The sequence below is a fragment of the Mandrillus leucophaeus genome, unplaced genomic scaffold, assembly GCF_000951045.1.
Source record: "Mandrillus leucophaeus isolate KB7577 unplaced genomic scaffold, Mleu.le_1.0 Scaffold1566, whole genome shotgun sequence".
NCBI lineage: Eukaryota > Metazoa > Chordata > Mammalia > Primates > Cercopithecidae > Mandrillus > Mandrillus leucophaeus.
The window spans coordinates 341,620-368,199 of NW_012101550.1; the positions used below are offsets into that span (position 1 = coordinate 341,620).

General features: G+C 36.8%; 1 protein-coding gene across 1 annotated transcript in view; it reads left to right on the top strand.

Moving 5' to 3' along the window:
- The window catches only part of GRID2 (glutamate receptor, ionotropic, delta 2), a gene marked incomplete at its 5' end in the record, with an annotated part of 361,187 nt that overhangs the window by 331,209 nt on the left and 3,398 nt on the right, over positions 1–26,580 (top strand). Inside the window, one exon of the mRNA XM_011975477.1 lies at positions 24,581–24,821. Within this exon, the coding sequence (XP_011830867.1) occupies positions 24,581–24,821 (241 nt within the window). The remainder of the gene's footprint in view (positions 1–24,580; positions 24,822–26,580) is intronic.

Sequence of the window (26,580 nt, forward strand, 5' to 3'; positions counted from 1 at the left end):
TGCTTTATTACAGTGGTCCTGAACTGAATCTGCAATATCTCTGATGTATGCCTGTAATTGTTATTGCTGTCATCATCACCATTTTTTTCATGACCAACTGCTCGATCCAGAGCAGGTTTTTCTGGGGAAAAAATAAATTCCATCTCAAGAACATTATTGCTGACCTTGTAAACAATGTGAACTACATTTCCTTTACTAAATTACAGCAGACTTAGAAAAAAAAGAGAGTAGAAATCAATTCAATGAAAGGAAAATGTTGCCTTCTGTTTATTTAATACATCCCTTAGCCACAGAATTCTTATTTCGTCAGTTTAACAAAGTAGATTACATAGCAGAGGCTGATGCACATTTATAAAAAATATATGACATTTTGTTTATGTCAGTGGGGATTAGGAATTTTTTTTTTTTTTTTTTTGGAGATAAGAGTACCAAAGGGCAGTGAGTGGCCCCTTAATCCTAGTAGCAGATACTCCCATGAGTGAAAACCACAGTTTTTGAAGCTTTGAAAGTGAACTTCTTTTTACATTTGTACTTGATTTTGAAATGTGCAAAACATAGTTGAAGCCAGTGTGAGCTTCTCTTTCATAAGGACTCAGCAGCTAAATATGGAGCCAAGTTTTACTATCCAATTAAATATACTGTTTACAAATGAAAACAATTATATTTTCAATTAAGAGGAAGATGAAAAGTGCAATTACTTTAGCCATGGCATATTTTCTTTTATTTCTTGTCTGTTTGTTTGTTTGTTTGTTTTATTTTGACTTTGTGCTGCAGACAGAGTTAACTATTTCAGCAAAGGAAAAGAAAAACATTAAACAATGATTATGAGTGATTTTCCTGGAGTGATCCCAGTTAGGTAGCAGGGGCTTGATTGTCTGATTTGGTGAGCTCTAAAAGAAACCCCAAGGTAAATAGAACTACTGCAGATAGTGTAACCATGAGCAATAGGTATTTTTGTGTCAAAGGACCAAAAATTGTCCTTGTAAGTGTATAGGTCTTTGGTATATTCTAAAAGCTAATTTTTAAGTTGAGAAAGATAAAAGGACAAGTGGTATCCTGAAGTTCGTGTGTCATAAAAATTATTTTGTGGTAGAAAGGCTAAGTCGCTAAGTATTTATTAACAAATAGGTATTGTGTAACCATTTATCTAATCATTGTGGTAGGAGATAGCTACAAAAGCAAATACCATAATACAATACAATAAATACAATAAAACTGCTCTTAATGAGTAGTTCTACTGTAATCAGAGTCACATGAAGCTTGACATAAGAATGCTTTGTTTCATATCTTATTTATTGGTACCCTAGCTGGGTTACTCTAGCAACTTGGTTAAGTACTAGTTTCAAGGCAGGATGGTCAATTCTTCCAACACACACAGGCCAATATAGATTTTTTTTTCCTACAAATTCTTGAACTTCAGATTTTATATTTGGATTACAGTCTTTCTCAAGAACAATCATTTTGCAGCATGTTTCCATTCCTGGATTTTATCTTAGTAGGACTACGAAAATGCAAGAAAGTACAAAATGTTAAAAGAGAAAACCTCAAAGCATTTTGGTAGTCATATTTTTATGTTTGATGTGAACATTATTTAAGCCAATGAAATACAATATATTGCAATACAATATTTTAAAGTAGCATTTTCTTTTCAGAGATTTTCTGTTACATAGGCTATTTAATTTGCTTAGTCTAGTGATTAAAATAAACTTTTCTGGTGACTATGTCTATTGTGAGTATTCTAATTAGTCCACTCTGATTGTCTTGAAAATTCCCTACGAAATTAACTCTTTTTTACAGATGTATTTTCAAGTAATGGCAAATGTCACAGATTTTTTACAAAAGGATGAGAGCATTTTTTTCACTCTTGTCTTTTTGGTATGTATGTGTTTTATATAAGACAAGGGTGTATTCCAAAGCTATATCTAGCAAAATTTATGTTTTAGTGTTTTTTTTAAAAAACAAAAAACATGCCATGACAGGCTATTAGATTTGATCATGACACTTTTGAAATATTTAGCCAAAGTCCTCTTACTCCACCGAAACACAGTTGGAAGCAATTATTTAAAACCACACATAATTTATCTGGAGGTTTTAAAAAATGCCTCTGTATATAAATAGCTTTTTTCTTCCATACTGCTTTGCTTAGTTCAACTGTGAAAGCAATTAATTTTTAAAGAGTTGAAAGACGTTCCAAAATACATTTATCTCTGCTGATCCCTAAAATTTTCCTGAGTGAACCAAATGCCTAATAGACTCTACAGATAACTCTCTTGTGTAGCTCTTACCTCAGCCGTAACATTACATTCTTGTGACTATCTGACAAATGCCAGTGCCCCCTCTGCACTGTATGCTTACGGATAGAAAGACTGACTCCCATTGCTTGTTATTACTCTCTAGCACCATTTCAGTGCCTGTAGTTGCACATAACAATTGTTCAATACTTATTTATTCAATGACTTTGTGTAATGGAGGACACTTTGTGAAAAGTCAGTAATCACTCCTTGACTTAGTTTCACTCTTTTCATAAAGTCTAATCATATATACACAAAAATTGTTGTACATATCTATTGTTCAAGTAGAGAGTAATATGGAAAATGCTTTTAGTCATTCAGCAAAATAGCATACTAAAAATCAATATCGATTTCTTTGGTTTTTTTTTTTCTGTCATTGTTGATTTGACAGAAAAATCAATGTTGATTTGGTTTTTTCCCTCCAGTGGACAGAAATTTTTCAAGTCAAAAATTTATTAAATACTACCTGTTATTTGAAATCATTTATTTTAAAGACATTCAAAAAATTGTGACATCTTATTAGTTCTCACATCGTCACCATGAGATAAGTACTATTTTTCAACTTGCAGAGGAAATGTCTTCTACTCAAAAAAAAGAAGACTATTTGATTATATTGGTTTCTAGATTAATAAATGCCTTTGGATATATAACATCTAACAACTTAAGGAAATTTGATAAACATTTAGAAAATAAATAAGTATACAAAGTGTTATGAACCAAAACATCATGTATATACTATGAAGTAAAAATGAGCTATAAAATTAACCATAATTTCATAGAAAAGAGTATTTGTTTGGAAGTCTGACCAAGTTGAGACATTATACAGAGAGACACTGTATGGGTCGATGTCTCAAGTAAGCCATCATTTAAGAACCTTGCAAATGATCCATCTGAAATATATATATGATCCATCTGAATTATATATACATTATAATGAATTATAAATATGGCCAACAGTTAATTTCTTTGGTTTTTCTAAGGGTAAGTTACCCCAGTAGACAGTAATATCAATAGAATGTTTTTCATTCAGAAAAATTCATAAGACTCTACAAACTGAAATAATAGAATTTTGGAACAAGAACCTCTCTGCATCACTCAGATGACTCCTTGGAGGGTTTAGGAAGGCCAGTTGTAATTAGTTGAAATTTGTCTTTGAACAGGAGTGGAGAGCCATTTCTGCCAGTAAGAAAAATGCCTGAAGGCACTAAATGATTACAGGAATCAAAACCAAGATTTTATTTAAAGGCACGTATGTAATGTATCATGCATACTTTCCTCAAAATGCCCTATGGATTTTTTTCTTTTCTTTCATTTAGGCTCCCCCAAAAAATAACTTTAATGTATGCCAAATGATCCATTCTACTTCTTGCCAGGTCTGGCATGATGTGAAGCCTGACAGGGACAATAAGGGGACAAAGCAAGGAGGAGCACTGAATTACTTTTCTTCCTTTTTTTTTTTATGTTAAGGAAAAAGCCCAAAGAAAAACATAGATCATTGTGACAAATGCATTGTATCTTCATATTTCATTGTAGTTGGCAACAACTCCTGCCAAGTAATAAATGTTAAGTAAACCAGAGCCACCATTGGATAGGTAGGGGAATTCTTCCACTACAGTCACATCATTTGGCCTCAGCTCAAACTACTGACTTGGTCTTGGTGATTTTCTTCATTGCAATAGTAAGTTAGTGAAAATGGATGGGGGTGGGGATCGCTGCTTTATTCCTTCTTCACTGTGTGTGAGCAAATGCATGCATGTGTGGCTGAGGTGGGAGAAAGGAGAGAGAATATGACAGAGGTTGGGAGATTTTTAAAAACATGTAAGTTTTGTTTTATTTTGTTAGTTTAGATTTGCTCTTAGGTGTTGTTCAGAATGTCCTCATTTCCTTTATGACACAAGGGCTTTTAGAGGAATGACTGAGTTAAAAGACAGTTTATAAAAGTGGCAATATATAGGGAAGTGATTGATTACAAAATAAGGCATTGATGAGGAAGGAGACAGAAGGGTTGCTGGGATGACTCTTCAAGGGGAAAGTGAAAGTTCAGTGACTGACAGGAAAACAATCATAGTTTCTGTGCTTCATAGAGCTGGCCTGCCACTCGTTGCCCCTTTTTCACTCTTAGATTCAAGCATACACAGGAGGGAGAAAGAGTGGCATTGAGCCTCCTCCAGCTGACAAAGGACAAGAAAGGCAAACCGAAGCTGTTAGTCTACCACCATGCTATTCATACCATGCCCTCTCCTGAAATGCTCGTACACCCACTCTCTCCATGTTATAAACGTAAAGGGTTAGTTCAAATAGCCATCTCTGCTATAACACTTTCTTTGACCACTTTTTGCCAAAGTGGCGTCATCCCCCTCTATAGAACTAAGTAATGATTCCTTAAGAAACCCTCACATTGCTTTCTTTGGGTAGGCTTTTTGCTTTCCGTCTCCTTGCCAAAAACAAAACAAAACAAAAAAGTCTTTAGTTGTTTAAGCTTACACAAATTACTTCACTGCCTGTGCCTGAGTTTCTAAATATAGAAAAATGAAGATAAAGTCAGTAACTACCTCACAGGGTGATTTTGAGAATTATATAAGTGAATTGCTACAGAGTGAACAATGTAGGTGAAGAGATAGGTGCCCAATAAAGGTGAGACATGTTAACTATCATGACTACTACTGCCATTGGTGAGCACATATTATATAGTTCCCTTTCTTGAGCTTTGCTTTTTATTCAGCAAATTGATCTAACGCTTCCTCTGTGCAAACAACTGTAGTTAGTGCTACAGAGCACGCAAAATCTATAAGACACTGGCCTAAGGAACTTGTAATCCTTTCAAAGAGATAAGACAAATTCCTTTCGTGTTGGAATAAAGCATAAAATTATAAGAAAACTTCCAAGGAAAGTTCAAAAGATGGCTCAATTAGTGGTTTCTCCAAATGTGCTTTATTATCAGAATCGCCTTGGGAAAGTGCTGTTTAAAAATATAGATTCCCAGACACTAACCCAAAAATAGTAATTAAGAATCTCTGACTTGTAGCCAAGGAAATTCAAGTGATTCCAATGATCACCCAGTAGGAAATCCCTAGAATAGTCACGTACAATTGGAAATAAAAGGCTTTCTGTTAAAAGGTGGTCTTGGCCGGGTGCGGTGGCTCATGCCTGTAATCCCAGCACTTTGGGAGGCCGGTGGATGGATCATGAGGTCAGGAGATAGAGACCATCCTGACTAACATGGTGAAACCCCGTCTCTACTAAAAATACAAAAAGTTAGCCGGGCGTGGTGGTGGGCACCTGTAGTCCCAGCTACTCGGGAGGCTGAGGCAGGAGAATGGCATGAATCCGGGAGACAGAACTTGCAGTGAGCCGGGATCGCAACACCGCACACACTCCAGACTGGGCAACAGTGCAAAACTCTGTCTCAAAAAAAAAAAAGAAAAAAAGGTGATCTTGACCAGGTATTGGGACACATTTTATAAGAGGATAGAAGGAAGAAAGAGTGGTGTCACTTAAAATAGATGAGGTAGTTTCCAGCCAGTGATCTTCTCAATAAGGATGAAGTATGATCTTCTGCTAAGAATCAAACAGGTGCAAGTACAGTTTAAGGTTTGGGAAATGTGGAGAAAGTTGGAAGAGTTGGAACATGTATAACAGGGATAACTAGAGGTAAATTAAACTGAGGGTCCATTATGCTGCAGTATCTCTCACTGCAATTTCCAAGACCAGTTTATACCTAGGCTAGGGTTATTCTTCTTAAATTCCTAGAAGCTAATAGAAATGAAAATGTACTGACATTATCAATAAAAGTGAATTTTTAATGCACTGACAATATGATCATTAACTATTGTGAATTCTTCATGTCTATTAACAACCTTGTTTCTTTTGCCCAGTATAAAATTTCAAATTTGATCTCGTGAAAAGTCTAGGAGTCAGATTCTCACAAATAACAACAGATCTACCCATTTGCTATTTGTTGATCTGTAGCTGGCATCTGAATATATGAATTCCCCTAGGGTGAGAATAAGACTCTATAATTAAACTTAGTTGGTGTTGCTTCTCATGTATTTTTCTTCTTGGTGAGTGAACTGTTTTATTCCTCTCATTTTTCCACATCAAATTCTCAGTGTTGTAATGGGTCTCCCACAGTTCCAGACAGTTACTGGTTCTTGGGGGGAAATGCTCCTGTGGCATTATTGATTGCAGCCTTCATGAGAAGGACAATGATTTACTGTGTTGCTTCCTGTGCAGCTGTGAATTTGCTGTACAGTGACAGGGCCTTCCGTGGCATCCTCTGTCTCAACTTGACAGGAGATCTAGAGAGTGAGCTAGTTGTATTGAAATGAAAGTGTCCTCACCCCAAATCATATTCTGTCCCTCAAACTAAACCTAGGTCAGTGAGAGGTTAGTGAAAACATGGTTAAGAATGTACTAAAGGGTGATACTGAAATTGAGGCTGTCCCCACTGTCTTCTCAAGGCCTGTAACCCGGCTTGCCCTCCTAAAAGCTTCATGCTGTCATTCCTCGCTACCTCCCTATTTTCCTAGGCTTTCCACAGCTGCCTGCTTTCTTACCCACACTCCGAATACGACACGCTCTGTTTTAGTTTGCTTGGGCTACTGTAACAAAATGCCACAGTCTGGTGGGTTAAACAACAGAAATTTATTTTTCACTGTTTTGGAGACTGGGAAATCCAAGATTAAGGTGCTGGCCAGTTTGGTTCTTGGTAAGCGCTCCCTTCCTGATTTGCAGACCGTGGCCTTCTTGCTGTGTCCTGACCTGGTAGAGAGAGAGAAGGAGAGAGAGGAGTCTCTTTTATCTCTTCTTATAAGTACACTAATCCCACAAGTGCTCCACCCTCAGGAGCTCATCTAATTCCAATTATCTCTGGAAGGTCCCACCTCCAAATACCATCACGTTGGGGATTAGGGCTTCAACATATGATTTTGGGGAGGACACATTGAGGCCATTGCACACCTGAACATTATATATATATATATCTTTTTGGCTAGAGTATCAGAATGGGCACTTGACCTTAGGCAGCACTGTGTTTGGACTTAAACATTGTTCATGTCAATGTTTAGTTCTGAAAGGAAAAACTGAAAACCTATTGCAAATGGACTCCACTATATTACTGTGGATGTACCACATTAGTCTTTATAACAACAGCTGCCTGGTATGGAGAACTTAATATATGTCACATAATGTGGTGAACATTTTGCATGTACAATACAATTTAAGATAAATATTCCATTCCAGGGATTAGGAAAACTGAAGCTCAGAGGGATCATATTACCTTGCCAGTACATACTCGGGAAGTAATTATATCAGAATTTCACCCACGTTTTCCTAACTAACACTCATACTCTTTACATACTCTTTTTTTTTTTTTTTTTTTTTTTTTTGAGATGGAGTCTCACTCTGTTGCCCAGGCTGGAGTGCAGTGGTGCGATCTCAGCTCACTGCAAGCTCCCAGGTTCACACCATTCTCCTGCCTCAGCCTCCCGAGTAGCTGGGACTACAGGCGCCTGCCACCACGCCTGGCTACTTTTTGTATTTTTAGTAGAGACGGAGTATTATCTTGTTGGCCAGGATGGTCTCGATCTCCTGACCTCATGATCCTCCCACCTTGGCTTCCCAAAGTGCTGGGATTACAGACATGAGCCACCACGCCCGGCCAATACTCATACTCTTAACTGTTACATTCTCCTTTTCCAAAAATCTCAGTCCTTAAATTCTTTCCCCTGCTTAAAATTTCCTAAACCTTATCCATACCTCATTATCATTCTTTGACTTCTCTTTGGTCATAAATTATTTATTATGTGTATCCTTCCATCTATCTGTGTACTTGTACATTGTTTTGTGGGTAGAATGCATATTGTCCACTTATTTTGTGCTCACTCAGCACCTGGTATATCAGCGTTGTGCTTTTCGAGTCTTTGGAGCCTTAGTTTTCTATATGGATCATATCCTGATTTATCATAAGTGCAAGTGATAAGAATGGCCTCGGGGTAGGACAAGAAGGGAGAGAAACTAAATAGTTATCATTGATTCTCAGAGGGATGCCGTGAGTAAACGGACCCTACCATCAGATTGTTAGATATGATCTTCTTGAACGCCGTTTGCTACACCTCCTATTTACATGCCTACAGGCAGCCTTCACCCAGAGCTAAAAGAAAGTGGAATCCAAATGTTTAAAAAATATATATTTAAAAGCTTAAGAACTCTACCCAAAGTTCTCAGGCTATGATTAGTAACATTAAGTTGTAATGTCCACTCTTCTCTTTCTTCCATACTCTTGAGATGTTCTCCCCAGTACCAGCTTATCTTGTTATGCATCTTAGACTAGTTCTTTTATATATATATATATATACACACACACACATATATATATACACACATACATATATATACACAGACACACACACACACACTTTAAGTGCTAGGGTGCATGTGCACAACGTGCAGGTTTGTTGCATATGTATACATATGCCATGTTGGTGTGCTGCACCCATTAACTCATCATTTACATTAGGTATATCTCCTAATGCTATCCCTCACCCCTCCCCCCACCCCACGACAGGCCCCAGTGTGTGATGTTCCCCTTCCTGTGTCCAAGTGTTCTCATTGTTCACTTCCCACCTATGAGTGAGAATATGTGGTGTTTGGTTTTCTATCCTTGCAATAGTTTGCTCAGAATGATGGTTTCCAGCTTCATCCATGTCCCTACAAAGAACATGAACTCATCCATTTTTATGGCTGCATAATATTCTGTGGTGTATATGAACCACATTTTTTAATCCGGTCTATCATAGATGGACATTTGGGTTGATTCCAAGTTTTTGCTGTTGTGAGTAGTGCCAATATGTGAAAGTCCCAGAGGAATCTTGAGAGCCCTATAGGCCAGCATTAAGACTCACTGAGCTGTAACTTAGTGCTTAATGCCATAAGGAATTTGGAATCAATTTTTATACAGTCATGGATCACTTAGTGATGGGAATACATTCTGAGAAATGCATTGTTAGGTGATTTCATTGTTTTATGAACATCACAGAGTATACTGACACAAATCTAGATGGTATAGCCTATGAAACCTAGGTTATATGGTTTAGGTGTATTGCTTCTAGGCTACAAACCAGCGCTGAAGACTGTAGGTAATTGTAGCACAAGAGTAAGTATTTATGTATGTAAACATATTTAAACATAAAAAGATAATGTAAAAATATAGTTTTATAATCCTATGGGACCACTGTTGTATATATGGTCTGTCAGTGACCAAAATGTCATTATGAGGTACATGACTGTAATTTTCTGTAATGTGTGTTCCAGCTGAGGCACTACTGGGAATATTGGATCACAGTACAAGTCCTCTTTTTTCATCACGACTATAGGGAAGTTACTTCAAAATGCATCAACTATTATCTCACAGAGTATAGCCTATCATAGAAAGACCATAAGAGTAATATCTACAAAGTGGGTCTGTTTCTCACGTTACCCTTCTTTCTATGACAGCATGTCCACTTGTTGTATATGGAATGCCATTATTTGCAGTGATCTATATAGCTTGAGTTTTAAATCAGTATGCTTTTATCAAAGGGTATATCTTTTTGTTCTCATCTAGAAACAAATAGACAGAGTGCAGTATCCAGTATTGCTTACCACCATATACAAGGTAAAGATTCATTACAATTTACCAATACTCTGAGCAATTTAGTTGCTGACAAATATAACTGGCTATTCAAACTTAGGTAAATTGCTTCCACAATTACTCATTAGGGCTCCTATAATAAGTATTTCAGATCCCTACTTAGCTGGGTTGCTTTCATTTCTAATTCACAAAGGTTTGAAACAGATTTGAGAGGCTGATTATGCAAGGGTTGGGGTAAAGTGGAGAAATAAGAGGGCTTTGCAACTGCCTGCATTTTGTACATACACATACACAGTATTACCAGACCTATTTCTGAATAAAGAGACCAGCCTCTTAGTCCCTCTGACAATTGTTATCAGGACTGAATGGCACTCAATTTTTATCAAGCCTCTTCTCTGAGTTATTGAAGCATCCCATAATATCAAGTAAGTAAACATTGTCTTGCATATAGCTCTTGCCATTATCATGGAAAATAGCAAGTAGTTCTCATGAACTTGCACAGGAATGGTGCAAGTAACATCCCTTTCATAACAGCAACATATCCACACCATTTCATTTATCTAGCCACATAGATACATAGAAAGACAGACTATTCCCTCTATATCTATTGGTAAATTTTCTTTCATATGACTGCTGAGAACTTCACTCCTATAAGCAGTTAGTCCTGCTGGTTGAAGAAAATAGATACATTATCTGAAGTAATAGATAAGTCTCATTAAGAAGATGGAATAGACTAATTCCCAGCATATCTCCCGTGCGTGGGAAAACTAAATTGTGAAGTAGAGCAGTAACACATCAATTATCCTTTCTGCATGGAATTAGACGAGTCTCACTGCTACTTTATATCACATTATGTAATTTTTTTATAAATAACCATTTATGTCAGATCATTTCAGTTTGCTGCCTCATTAAAAACAGATAGCTAACACTTCTAGGTTACCAATCAGATTTATTCCTGAAACTACTTAGGAATACAGGAAGTCTATTTAAAATTTGCATCTCTACTTAAGGAATCTTTTTTCTTACTAAAGAAGCAGTGTTAATATATACTTAAAGAGGTGATGTTTTATATTAACCTAAAAATAAAATGCTATACAGATAATGATATTATAATTTTAATGAAGATCAGCTTCTACCAACTAAAGTGAAGTTAGCTATCACCATTTAGAATAAAATTTTTGGAGATCTTGTGTTAAATAATGACTTACAATCAGTTTAAGTAGTTGATCAGGTTTGTCACATCAAGTTATCATATGTGAAATACTCAAAAACAATTTGGTTTCTTCAGTAGTTTAAATCTCTCATGCTTTTTGTCTACATAGTTAATCTTTATTAACTTATTATTTTCACAACACAGGAGTTAAGTTAATGAAAGCTTGAATATGAAGAATTTGCTTGCTAAAGTAAATAATAAAATGTAGTACTTATCTGTTTTAATTTATTGACTGTGTGGTAAAAAATGAAACACCGTAATGACAATATAAATGCTTTGCAAATTATGAAGTGATATTTTTAAAAAGAAGGATATAACATTGATATGTATCTTAGTTTTTAAAAACATCTCACTTATTAACAGAGAGAAGAATAAGCATGCATTCTAAAGGTTCCAGGTCTCAGATTAGTTTCACCCCAGATACGATTCAGAGGGAGAAGGAAGAAAGTCAGAAGGAACATTCCAAAATTGGAAAAGTAGTAAAAAGGAAAGTGGCCCCTAAGTGACACCTGTAACTCTGCAATCATGACATTGCTGCTGTGCTGTGTATTTCATAATCTATGTTTCTTAGTCTGCCCAGGCTTTCCTAACAAAATGACACAGACTGGGTGGCTCAAACAATGGAAATTTATTTCTCACAGTTCTTGAGGCTAGAGGTCCAAGATCAAGCAAGGTTTCAGCAAGGTAGATTTCATTCTGAAGCTTCTCCTCTTGGCTTGTAGGGAAGCTGCCATCTTGCTCTGTGTTCACAGCACCTCTTCTTTGTGAAAAGAGAAAGCAAACATGATGGTGTCTCTTCTTCTAAGAGTACTAATCCCTTCCAATCGGGTCCCCATTCTCCTGACTTCATCTAACCCTAATTACCTCCCAAACACCCCATCTCCAAATACCATTAAAATGGGGCTTAGAGCTTTATCATATAAACTTTGGAGGGGCATAAACATTCGGTCCATAATATCATGAGATCGAGTGCTTTTGTTTTTTACATCCATGACAAATCAAGTTAACAAATATTTATTGAGTGAATACAGAAGGAAAGTCACGATGCTTGTGGTGTAATGAATAGGATGAAACACATATTTCAAGATTCCTGTCCTCAAGGAGTTTATAGCCTGGTTGAGAATATAAGAAGTGCACAAGAAGAAAAACATGCATCAAATGTAAATAATAATTCAGAGTGAAAATGGAGATGTCGCAAGGCAGCCTATGGTTCAACCCTAAATGGGCAGTTCTAAGGAACATTTTTGCAGAGGAGATGGAATCTGAGTCCTGAGAGGTGGTCTTCATAGAAGCATGAGAAAAGACTGCCCTCTTGTCATTCACTTATTCACTCATATTTATTAAAGGATATTATGTGTCAGGGGTTAGAAATACAAAATTAATAGTGCAAAGTTTAGTATCTGTCCTCAAGAAGGCTAGCATCTAAAAAAAAAAAAAAAAAGAAAAACACCACTAAATTCAAGATCAAGTCTCAACTCCTTAAATAACTTATAAGCCTTGCTTCTCCAGTGTGGTTCTGGTTCTTCCCATATTCATGCTCAGTCTCAGGGAACTCCATTCATCTTTTCAGAATGCCGGTACTTTCTTCCTGCTGGGCCTTTGCACAAGCTGTTTCCTCTACCTAGAGTACTCTTTTCCCAATCTCCATGCCATCACCTGTTCTACTAATTCTTAATTTCTCATCTAAGATAACACTTATTCCAAAATGTTGTTCCTAAACTGGTCATCCCTCCAAAACCAAGATCTGGTGATCTTTGCATGGTGCCTTCTCTCGTGCTGCCCCATTCCGGGCACGTGGCCACCCTGCAGTGGAACTATACAGTAGTGTAATTGGAGGTGAACATCCAAGGAACAGTTTTAGGACTTTTCCTCCATTTATAAAAACCTCAGCTGGATGCGGTGGCTCACGCCTATAATCCCAGCACTTTGGGAGGCTGAGGCGGGTGAGTCACCTGAGGTCAGGAGTTCAAGACAATCCTGGCCAATGTGGTGAAACCCCCTCTCTACTAAAAAAGGGAAAAATTAGCTAGGCATAGTGGCGGGTGCCTGTAATCCCAGCTAGTCGGGAGGCTGAGGCAGGAGAATTGCTTGAATCCAGGAGAAGGAGGTTGCAGTGAGCCAAGATCGCATCATGTACTCTAGCCTGGGTGACAGGGCGAGACTCCATCTAAAAAAAAAAAAAAAGAAAAGAAAAGAAAAAGAAAAAGAAATCTCATAGCATATTTGGATTCATGATGGAAAGAAGTTTGTAAGTAGAATTCACTTATTAAAATGTCTAAAATGAAGAGAAACTGATTGTTCTCCTGTGGTTCTAGGCCACCTTAAGAAAAGGTTATGTTACTATCTAAACACTCTACTAAAAAAAAAAAATCAAAACACTTTATTTCAGAGTTGTAATAATGCTAAATACATCTAAAAATTAAAATATAATTTAAAAAAATACTTTGGACTTCCCATCTACGAAAATGTGGGTAAAACAGTAACATTATTATCTCACAGTTGTACTATTATTGATGATCTAACTCGCTCTTGGCTGAGAATTTTCATTAAGTGCACTAAATTTATCCACCACCTGTAATATAAATACACTCTGAGTTTTTAAAAATATGTATCAGTGTACAACCTCTAACTTAGATGTTGTTTGCATCATAAAATAATTCTCCCACTATTAAAGCCCTACTAGAGTAGTTCTCAGAGTAATGATTTCCTTCCTTATATTTAAATTATTATTCAACTTTTTAAAAGTTTCGAATTTGTGCAAATTCTAAGGAAAATGTTTGTCTCTTCAAAAAGTATCCTTCTTAATCTTCTCTTTCCTAAGGCTATGTCAAAGCTGCATGTCACAATCTTTATCCATTTTACAAACAGCACACACCTCAGATCTCACCTATTTTAAAGTTTAATTGTCAGACTCAAGGATATGAAAATATACATAAATATGTATAACATATATACAATACACTAAGCAAAATAAGTTTGATTTTATGACATCTTTTCATAAACGTGCATTTGAAAGTTTTGCATAAGAAAAATGAAGAGTGACTCTAAACAGAGACGATCATTGCCAGTTTCTCACTGCAGAATGAAATATTTTTGCTCCTTTACCCTATAACCCAAATATCACACTGAGCTTAAGGATGAAGCTGACATTTTAAAAGATCACCAAAAGTGTTCTCTTTCCAATTGCAATTATGCCCTCTATCTCAGTGGGAGCCATTGTCTGGGTCTTCTCAGCTCTCTAGCATCTTTCTGGCTTGCTTTCATTACCCTGATTATCTATTCATTTGCCGCCCAGTACTCATTTTATGAAAGATCATGTCTGCCATTTCTATAATGAGTGCTTGACTTTTACTGCCAGCATAAACACATAAAATATATAATAATTAAAGTTCACTAGTCACCAAAGTCTTGAGATCCGTCATGTTGCTAATTTGATTTTTCAAGCAATTGCTTCTCTGTGAACAGGGCTGATTTTGCCCCCTTAGGCAGTGCAAGACTTATGGTTGAAGAAGACGACTCTAACCTAGAGAGATCAATTTGAATGGGCACCATATATTTCAAATTTAAGGTTCATTTTCAACCAAATAACATGTCCATAAATTATGATGATTCTTAGAGCCAGCAAAAATTTCATCAATATTTGAACATAAATGTTGTTCTAAATGTTAAAGATTAAACAACGTGCTTTTCAAAACAGTTAAATGTTATTTAATTGTGTAGCTTTTATGGAGAATTATTTAAACTCTAAGGAAAAAGTTAATTGGAATAACTACAGGAGCCTACAACACACAGATTGGAAACTTCACAGTATGTTGACTTACATTGAGTAAGGACAAGGTTCCAGGACACCACTTCCTTATTTTGAACACACTTCCTTGTTTTGATAACTTTGGCAAAGCCCCCTAAGTGCCTCATGATAATGAATTCATCTGACGTTGACTCTAATCACAAAGCGATTAATGAACTCATGAGATATTCCTGTGGCTCTCTGGGGACATAAAGATGTGTTATACAAATTGTAATGTTTGTAAATGGATACAGTGGAACACGTGTTAGCCAAGGGACTTGAGTAGCAGACTCTCAGTTTATAAAGAAGCAGGAAATAAAGAGGTGCTTCCATTTATACAGGTTTTCTTTAATAAAGATCTTGATGGTGTATTCAAAAAAAGTACAGAAGCCAGAAGACCCAAGTTTCAAAGCAGAATATATCACTTTCCAGCCATGTGGCCTTGGGAAATTTTTCTTCACCTCTGAGCCTCAATCTCCTCACCTGTAAAAGGAGAATTAGTAATATCAGACTTTCTAAAGCCTTTTACAAGAGTAAGAGGTACAGGGTCGAAGGCAGGAGGGGTTTGAAGTAATCAGTCCATCAATATCATTCCTCCCTCACAAGGTTAAGAAGTAAATAAAATAATATGCACTGTTTTGAAAAGTCCTTTATAAACTGCAGCATCATGCATGTGTTTATTTTTGCTATTCTTTTGGAAAATAGGTACTCTGAATAAAGTTCACAGGTGTTTTTTCCCCTGTACACAGAATGGATGCCTTAGGAAGACACTAGTAACTACGTAAGGACATAGACATTGTTTTCTCAATAAACCAGATCTGACCAATTAAGTACTTTATCAAATTACCTTTTTCAAATTTGAAAGTAGCCTATCAGGTTTGAAGCAACACAGGAAACTTCTCTTTTTAAACAGGTCTCTGCTATGCAGCAGCCTTCAGCAATAACTGAGTGTATCATTAAATCCAGCCTGTGTATTCAGCCCTGCAGTGGGGAGCTGGGCAGGCCACTTCACCTCACTGGCAGGAGTTAAATGGGATCCCATCTCCCCGGTCCTTTCCAGTACTAACACATTGTCATTCTCAGTAAGCATGTGTAGTAATTCTTTACCAATTCTGGAAAACTTTTAATTAATTTGCAGTACTTCTGGTCACACATAATTAAAAACTATTTTTATATCTTTGATTAAAAGAGACACAACCTTTTCTGCCTCCGTTCATTGTCTTACCCATTCTTAGTAAATCATAATCACTTCCCTGGAATTTCTTTTTTTTTTTAGGAGTGTAATATCTGCTCATATCACCTTGACTTCAGTCTCAAGCTCCCATTGCCTAGAAAATGATTCAGCAAATGCAACCCTCAGAAGACAAATACTACCTCATCTTGAATAAGTGAGGCAGTCACTCTTTTGGAACTTGGGCACTTCCAATCTCAGAATAGATGCTCAGATATATATTACAATATAATCAGAAAACCAAAGAAATTCAAAATTCACTTGAAGGATTATGCTGCCATTGTTAATATACACTGTATATGTGATATTCTTTCTCAGCGTGGTGAAACGTGGACTCAACACATGATCACTCTGTACTCATTTAACATTTAAAGATGCACACATAATAACAGACATTACTACATGTTAATTAATACATATTAATACACTATTGAAAGAGCACTGGAATAGGAGCCACCATCTCTGGTTCTAAAACAGACATACTTTCCAGTGACAGGACTTGCTAGATCACTTAAACCCTCTCAACTTCAATATCTTTATCAGTGAAATGAGAACTTATTGACTTATAGAGTTATTTTCTCTGAGGTTTCCAAAGTAGGTCAGAAACTATAGCCAGAAGGACATTCTGGCAGCTTGCCTGTTTTTACAAATAAAGCTCACTTGTTTACTTACTTTCTATGGCTGCTTTCACACTACAAAGGCAGAGTTGAGTAGCTGTGATGGACACCATATGGTCCACAAAGTCTAAAATATTGGCTATCTGACCCTTAACAATAAAAGTTTGCTGACCTCTAGTCTAAAAGATGATAGTTATGAATTTATCTGAAATACCATGAAGTGCTATTAACCTATATGATAGAAACTCTTTGTGGATTGGAATTAAGCAACTGCCATTTGGCTCAGCTAGCTAGAAGAAATATTTAAAAGTTCAATTTAAATAAATGAAATAGCTCCTAATAGTCTCCCTTCCACTATTTGGTATTACTGAGGTATTAAATGCTATCAGTAAATATTTGTTGCATTGAATGTTACCAACTGATTGACTAAGAGATTTTGCTTAAGAAATCGATTGATGATTGATTCACAGGAAGTTGATAGAACTGGTTTTTACAGCTCTGATATGCAAATTGTAATATTAGATATGCCAATCAAAGTGCCACTATGCTTGATTGTTTAAATCTTAATCTTTGAGAAGTGATTTTGCTTCGATGCAAGTTTACCTACATTTTCCAAAGCTAGGATGAAAAAATTGATGAATGAATGAAAAACCTATTGAGCTAAAGTGTTTCTGAAAATCATCTGCATGCTATTATTAATACTTTCTCAGTAACCATGGAGAGGAAAATGTTGTGAAAACCCAGAAAATGAATTTAATAATGCAGATATTCTGAGCCAAAATAGATCTATTCAGTGTGTGAAAAAAATAATTATTTTTTCAGAAATTTCAAAATTTCTTTCTCAGTGATAACTGACATTAAACAGTATTGAGTAATGGGACTCTCTCCTAAATATCTTTTTAATTTTGGTTACATAAAATTCATAAATATGTACTGATAAAATATTTTTGAAATATTAAAATGGTTGTTTTATCCTCACAAATTTCTACCTCTAAGTTGCCTCAATACTTCCAAATTAAAGAAATACCTACAAGGTCTCATATCATAGAGTTTCTGTCATTACATAGCTAGAATTATCTTTCACTATGACAGGACAAGAAGCTTGAAGACCTAGGACGTAAGAAGAATATTCAGGAGAGGAAAGGAAGCCTTACATCATCTGGCCAGAGGATTCTAACAGAGGTCAGAAGAGAAAGGCAAGAAGAAGGCATTAGATAGATTGAAAGGCACAACAAGGGTAGAAGACCTAATGCTTCTCTTCCCATTAGGGTCTCTGGGGGAGTTCCCAGGGCACACCAGGCTCTTTAACAACAGGGAACACCTCAAATCATTAAGAATGCCAGAGCAGCAGGGTCAGGAAAAAGCACAGGTTCAATCATCATTCCCAGGCCTCCTTTTCTTTCCTGTGCCTCCCACACTGAGTTAGAGCATATGGACCTGCCTTGGGCCCCTCCACAGTGAATAACAAGGTGAGGTCATAATACCATCTGGAGGGCTACAGATTCATCAAGGGCTGGATAAAGAAAATGGCAGAAGCTCAGAAGGATGTAGAGCACCCCAACAAACCAAAGGAGCCTGGGTCAGCAGGGAGGAGCCCATAAGGCCTCCATTAGCCAACTTTTAGCACCTATAGCCTCTGCAGACTTTAGGAGCAGTCACCTATTAATCTCTAAAACTGAACCCAAGCCCATCCCACCTCAAAGGAGAGCTGTCAAAGCAATGTCAAGGACCTGCAGGAGACCTTTCCTCTAAATCCCCAATTTCAGGGATATAATGCTGTCCTCCATAAATCCTGATGCCATGTTGAAAAAGAGTAAGGGAAAAGAGAAGAAATGGGAAGAATTGAGTAATTCTCTCAAGTAGATTGAGCTAAAGCTAGAGACATGTTAAATTATTAGATGAGATTAAATTTTAAATCTTATTGGGCTAAATTTAGTTTTTTTCACACTGCTCAGTAGGCACTGTCCTCCTGAGGAAGATCAATTAAGTTATAGAGAAAAGCTACATTTTCTTTGCATTCCCAAATTGTAGCATGAATAAATTTGCAATCACACTATAATTATATTGTTTGGTTTAGAGGAAACATATTGATGAGAGCTTTACTCAGGGTCTAAGAAATCTCTGAAACTAAAGAAGATAGCTTTTCTCTGCATTCTTACATATTAGAAGCTGCGTAAGATAGTGGAGAGAAATGTGCTGGAAGGCAGACCTGAGTTCTAAGCCCAACTTAACTGTTTACTATCTGTGTGAGCAACTTAAAAAGTCATTTAAACTCTACAGCCGTGACATTGTGCGTTCAATGTGAAAAATCTAGGGAATCATTAAGCTAGATTACTTAGTGTCTTCATCTATAAAATGGGGGAGGAGAAACAGACGGGGAAGAAATAATGTCTGCAACCTTTTCCGTTCTAATTTCCTAGTAGAAATAACTAAAAAGGCAGGTGTCATTTTTCTTAGATAACCAATAACCAGTAGCTTTTTAAATTGGGTTCAGTAGGAATTCACATATGGGCCATGATTCCAGAAAAGTTTGAGAGGAACTTACTGGCAGCTATGGTATTTAAGGACAAAATCAGAGTGACCTATGTGGGATTAGAAGTTTGCATCCAACTTTCAGCAACCTGTTTTGTAACAAATAAATTAATTTGAAAATCATTTCCTAGAGTAGTGATTAAAAATGGTAAGGGATCAAAAATTAGTGTGAGTCTCAAACACAAATGAGGCTATTATCTTCAAAGTAAGTAAAAGGCTTTTCAAGATGAATGCCTAAACCTGTTGGATTTCTTTAATTTTAATGTGAAAGAAGGATCTTTTGATTCCCCTACTCCCTTCCCCTGAAATTTGCTCATTTATACCAATAAAGAATTCAGTGGGTGCAGGATTGATCTATCAGCCATTTTCAAATTGCAATTAAGTTTTTTGGACTTCTAAAATTTCTGTTCAATGAGATCACATATGTTTTAATATTTTGGATGAAAAAAAGGAAATGAGATGTCCTTGTCAGTGAATCATTCATTGATCATATGGGCATATAATTCTCCATTAAGAAGTATGTGCCGGAACAGATCCAAAGAAAAAACAGTGGTCATACGTGTGACAATAATAAGTCTAGCTTTAGAGTTGCAGTAGCCTTCCACGTGCCAAGCAATGAGCTTTTCATGCATCTTGATCATTGAGACTGTCATGTGTGGTCTCATTAATTCACCCCACACTAACCCTCCAATGTAAGTGTTGTTATGCATCATCATGGGGTAAACATAGCAGGAATTTTTCTGACTATACTCCAAAAAGAGATTTTAGCCATTAGTTCATCACAATCTAATAGCTAAACTTATTTCTAATGGTTTACGTATTTACAGCCCCAAGAAGTCTATACTTCAGCACTTCAATCCCATAGATTAACTATAACCACAGTAACTCTCTGCTCTCTATAAGCAAAGACTGCCATCTTGTGGAAATTGCGTACCAAACAAACATTGTTATTCCATAAACTCAAAAGTTTTTCTTGTATTTATTAAGAATTTTGTAACTGGATTTTTGCATTGTCATACATATGCGCATGCGCGCACACACACATTATTGTTGCTTATAATTACAAGGTACAATTCTCCTTTAGGTGATTTTTCAAGTTCAACTTAAAAGGGCCAGTGCTCTGGAAAGATTGAAGAGAACATATCTCTTTGTTTATTATAAAAATTAATCCTGTTCGCCTTCCAGGCAGTGCATTATATTTTACCACACTTGCTTTACCTAATCTTTAAATTGGGTTTTTGTTAAATCATAAAAAGGAGGTCATGGTGAGACCATTCTGATGGAATTTCCAGGAGCACTACATTTTGTAGCAAAATGTTATGACAGAACTCTGGACTTAGAAAACACTTTCATTCCCTTCCAACACTTGTAGCCCATGCCAGCCTGTATTCCTGGAATCTGTTGTCGGGGTGACTGAGGGGTCATATGGTCCAATTGCTCTGTACATCCCCAAAGATGAAATCTCCCTGCAATGCCCCAGCCACTTGTGCTGCTGTGAGCATAAAATAAACCATACAAAGAGACTTTTGTGGCATAGTGATACTTGAGGCACCTAGAGAGGGTGCTTCCTTCTTTCCCCTCGGTGATCTCCTATCGCTCAGCTGGCTGAACCTAAAAATTCTGCAATTAAATGATTTTTTTTTTGGTTTGAGGCTTTTAATTCCTATTAGAATTGAAATAGGTGAGGTATAATATATATAAAATATATATGATGCATATATATGATGCATATATATATACACTTCAATAATTATTTCTAAAGTCAAAATATTTTCCAGGTTTAGAAAGAATAAGGAGAGAGAAGTAAATACGTGAAATGCAAGAGCCCCAAATACCACTGAGAAGAAAGTGCAGGCAGTAAATCAGTTCCTGAATGAAGGAATGAATGAACATGAACTGAGGGCATTAAAAAAATGGCTTCACAGTGTCACTCAAGCCACTCGGATGGAATGTGCAGTCATGGTTTAGAATAAATTTTGTACCCAAGGAAATGTCTGGAATGAAGTCATTCTTCAACTGTTTATTAAATGGATAGATGAATAAAACAGGAATGGAATAAATTAGAAAACAGTATCAGTCGTAAGAAAAAAGAGTAGGATCTGAGATCAGAGTTTAGGATTTATGAACCAAAAACTGTGTTAAGTATATTCCATCAGTAAATATGCACCTGCTCTGTAGTAGGCAATATGGAGGATGATGAGTACACACTCTAGAAAATGGAACAGACTAATCAAGTAATTATAAATAATGATAAGTGCTATGAAAGAAAATTCTTACACTTTCACAATGTATTAGTTCATTCTCTCACTGAAAGAAATACCCAAGACTGGATAATTTATAAAGAAAAGTTTAGTTGACTCACAGTTCCCCATGGCTGGGGAGGCCTCAGGAAACTTACAGTCATGATGAAAGGCACCTCTTCACAAGGCAGCAGGAGAGAGAATGAATGCCGAGCAAAGGGAAAGCCCCTTATAAAACCATCAGATCTCATGAGACTCACTCACTATCACAAGAACAGCATGAGGGAAACCACCCCTATGATTCAATTATCTCCACCCGGTCCTGCACTTGACACGTGGAAATTATTACAAGGTGAGATGCGTATGGGGACAGAGAGTCAAACCATATCACGCAACTATTGACCAATATGGTGTGATGCAAATAGGAGAGCAGGGAAATAGGATCTCATTTTGTGCCCAGCTGTATTATCATTAAGCAAATGTTGCTGTGGTTGCCTTTTATATCTACAAGTATTTATAAACTCAAATTTAAGAAGAATTATTTGTTCAAAGATGATTAAATTTTTCCTCCAACGTATTCAATGGTGCTCTGACTACCTAGAGCCTTTAAGGAATGTGCCATTATTTTCTATTATTACAGTAAGAATGCTTAACATGGGTGCTATTCTATTTACAAAATTTTTAATGTACAATACAGTATTGTTAACTATAGGTACAATGTTGTACAGTAGTTTTCTAGAACTTTTCCCTCTTGCATAACTGAAGCTTTATACTTATCGATTAGCAATGCCAACATCATTTAAATGATAGTCATTTAAATAGGCCAAGAAAGTAATTTTGATCCATGATTACATCTTTGTGTGTTGCCTAACACAGTGCTGGAAATTTCTACAAGTAGTTGCTTCTTTGGATCAAGAGATTGTTTCTCATGTATATTTCTTAAACCTGTTACTTGGAGAGCAAAATGAGGGAAGGGGAATAAAAGTCATTGGGAAATGCTGAATTAAACAAAATCATGAAGTTTTCTTTTCTGCTGGTCTTCTGAGAGTCTTTAATAGGCTGACATCTTTGTAAATTTCCAGGAGTGTGTTTCCTGGAATTAATAACCACAAGGCCCTTTTTCTTTTTACAGAGGCTTTCTAGGTACTGGTTTGCTGTGAAATGCACTTTTGGAAATTCTGGAAATGCAAATGGCTTTTTCTGGAATGGAAGCTGAAATAAGGGTGACATATAACCCATTAATATTTATAATCATTTTAGTAAATTCAGTTAATCAAATTAGTTGCTCTTCTAGAGCAACACTCTAGACAGATACATTTCATAGGAAGCAAGGAGAAAAGGTCCAGGTTGTGGGGGAGGTTTCAGTACAGTCTCAGTCCTGGAGTGCTGGCAGAGGGCACCAGAGCTGAGGCTGTGGGAACGTCTGGCAGAGATGACAGGGACATGAGACCAACCCTCCACCAGAGCCGTGAGGGCTGGTCTCACTCTTGTTTAACTCAGATTCAACACTGACCCCACTTCCAATGCCCAGAATCTTCTTTCCTCTATCATGTTGCTTGTTCTTCTAGCCACATGGATGACATGAAACAGGTAAAAAGGTCACTGAAACTCCATTCTTCTCTCTTAAGTTTTAATCAGTCTCACCCAAAATAATCCAAGACCTTGGGCAAGAGTACAAATGTAGGTTCACATACCCTAAGTCTAGTCATGTAAAAATTACACATTAAACTGAAACCCGTTAGATATAATATATTCTATGTTTTTATCTGGACAAATATACCTTCGTAACCCCTAGGAGGCCAGGTTCAGGTTTGTATGTGACTAGCCAGGAGGTCTGCACTGACCCAGGAGCACAGGGCTCTGGGGCCCTCTCTTTCCACCTGCAGCTCCATCTTGCACACTGAAGTGTCTCCTACCCAAGGCTTTATGCACCTGAGCTCACTCATCTGAGCTCTGTCCACACTCTCTACAAACTCTACCCTATAGAACTATGGTGCACCCATGGATGTAAGATCTTCTGCCAGGAGGACAACCCTGGGAATAGGCCTAGCAGGCCCTGGAAGCACTAAGCTGTTTGACCAGGGAATTCCAGGGAACCCAGAGGATGATGCACACTCTGTGCAGGCACACAGCCTTGGCCTGGTCTTCCTTACCCTGTGAAAAAGGGCATAGCTGGAGGAGGGCCACAGCTAGGCTGGCCTCAGGTAGAGCCTAAGAAGCACTGGGAATTGAGAATAATTCCTGTATGAAAAAACATGCTTTAAAAAGCTGCAGTCTGCAGCTACCCTCAGACTCTGGGGAGGGGAAAAAGAAGAGGCAGAAGAAAAAGAAGAGGGTTTTTCCTATTTGAATTTAACTACTTCTGAAAGCCTCTGGTCAGCTTTTCTTCTTGTTTTCCAAGGTAAGATTACTTCCCCTTTGGCATTAAAAAGGAAACTAGATGAGTTGTGCGAAAAACCAAAAAAGATGGATTTTATCAACTTGAAACTTGTCCCAAGGCTTTCTCTCACACTGTGTTAAATAATAGGTCTTCTTAATTGAATTTCTTTGTGTGTAGCATATGCTGGGTGACATTATGCCAGCATCTTGCTCTAAGCAGCAAAACGTTCTTCATAAAAGCATTAAGATCCAGAGTATCATTCTGGATGCAGGAAAGGGACACAGAACTGCAGCAACTTGAAAGTGTATAAAAACAGTGCCTCTGAAATATGATTGTAAAAACACACTGCAGCAAACCAGGAGGAAAATATTTAGAATTACAGGATGGAACCAGAAGAAGAATAGGAAGAAAAGCAGAGAGGAAGCTGGGAGGGCGGGATGGGTGAAGAGAGAGAGGAAAGCATTGTGGTACAATGCTGTCTGTAGAATCAACGCAATGATGACTCTCCATTTCCTAGCACTCCATCTACAAGCAGATCTATATATTCATTTCCCCTTGACAGCCACCATCCTACAGAGGTGGGATTATAAATGGATGTGTTGTGAACAAGGGCAATAACTATGTCTGTAATAACACACGCTTATGTTCTTTATCCCAAGGATCCTGGAGCTTCAGCAGAATGGTGACATGGACATCCTGAAGCACAAATGGTGGCCTAAGAATGGCCAGTGTGACCTGTACTCCTCAGTGGACACAAAGCAGAAAGGAGGCGCCCTGGACATAAAGAGCTTTGCAGGGGTCTTTTGTATCCTGGCTGCTGGAATTGTCCTCTCCTGCTTCATAGCCATGCTGGAGACGTGGTGGAACAAGAGGAAAGGCTCCCGGGTTCCATCAAAAGAGGTACTTGATTGAGAGCTTTGGCTCTAAATTAAATCAACAAGCAGGCTGTATTTCCAGGGAGGACGAACCCAGGGAGGATAATGGGTTGGGGGTGGTCCCTGTTTCTTCTTTGAAGATTAAAAATAAAGTTGTGAAATATAAAAGTTGGTAAGATCAATATCAATTTCCATTTTAGGCTATCCCTAGATCAGTAAAGAGGAGACTATAGTGTTTGAAAGACTTAGAATTTCATATACCATAATGGGCTTTGAAATTCTCTCAAATCTCAGAATAGATTTTAATTCAATGATTTTTAAAGGCCATGATTCCTTCGACCAGTTCACAGAGATACTTACCACTTTATTTCACTTAGGTGTTTAACTTGTAAGTAAATTCCTTTTGTCTCTAAGATTAGCCCCCCAAAAATACAATACTATAATAAAAATGATCAGAATTTTCTCTTCACCACTAGACTGCCTCCTTCTCTACTCATGTAGATTGACAGAAGCTCTTCGATGGCCCCAAGCTTATCAAATCCAAAATCCACATCATTGAAACATCCAAATTTCAATTTTTCTCCTTTACTCTGGAGCCAGCTTAACATCAGGGCCATATTAAATTTTATCTCGCTATCTGAAAGAATAATTACAGAATTACACATATCTCTCTTGTAGTGGCCTGAGTGTTGTTTTCATCATGAAGTATAAGACTTATAAATTAAAGAAAATCTGAAGTTAAATCTTGATTCATTTATCTTATTTCCATTGGACCAATGAGGTGAAAATGTTTTAACTAATGAGGTCATATTCACTAAAGCTTCACAAATTGAAACAAAAACCAATCTGAATTTGCTAAACGATTTGATTTGATGGATAGCTTCAAAGAAAGTTTTAAACTTTCTATAGCTAGAACTTGGCTGACTAACTGATGCCTGAGGCGAATCCTGAAAGGATCTGCTTTAATGCACAATAAATACGACTTCTCATTTGCATATGAATTGTTGCATGTTAATGTATTTTTTTCAAACAGGGTGATTTCAAAAGTAGTGTAAGGATTCCTTCTTATCACCTTATATGCAAAATTGATCAGCATCATTTATAAGGAAAAGCTTGGCTTTAGCGAAGACGAATTTTAGCTTCCTACCTGTGTGAATGAGCATACATTCTAAATATTTGAAGAATGAATTATAAATTAATCAAGTCTTATTGTAGCATTTTTTTTGTGGAATAAGCTTCTGGTATCTCTGTTGACATTGATTCAATGCAAAAGACCACATTAATGCAACATTATAGCTGAGACTTCATATTTTTAAAAATCTGGAAAGTAAGGACTCCCCAAGCTCCTTATATTTTGAATTACTATACATGACATTAAAATTTTGCATTATTATATCTGTTGATGGATGACTACATTACAGTTGCTGTGGGAACCATAAAATTATATGTCTCAATCCTCTAAAGTCTCAGTGATAATATTGCATAAATGGATATTTTTTATTGAATTTTGAAATGAGAAGGGAGAAGGAAAAACAGTGATGCACATCAAAATATTTTTCACTGAGGAGCACTATAACAGCACAATGGAAAAAATACATACTCCATTCTAACTTGTGACAGCTAATCCAGGTCCTATGAAAAAAATATTTTCTCCTCTTATGATTAATAGATATTTTAAATTCTCATAAATTTAATTTATTGAGTTTGGCTATAAATAAGACTAATAACAAGGATAATTTTATTTCCTTCCAGTTTTATTTCTCAAATCTTGAGAAATATTTATT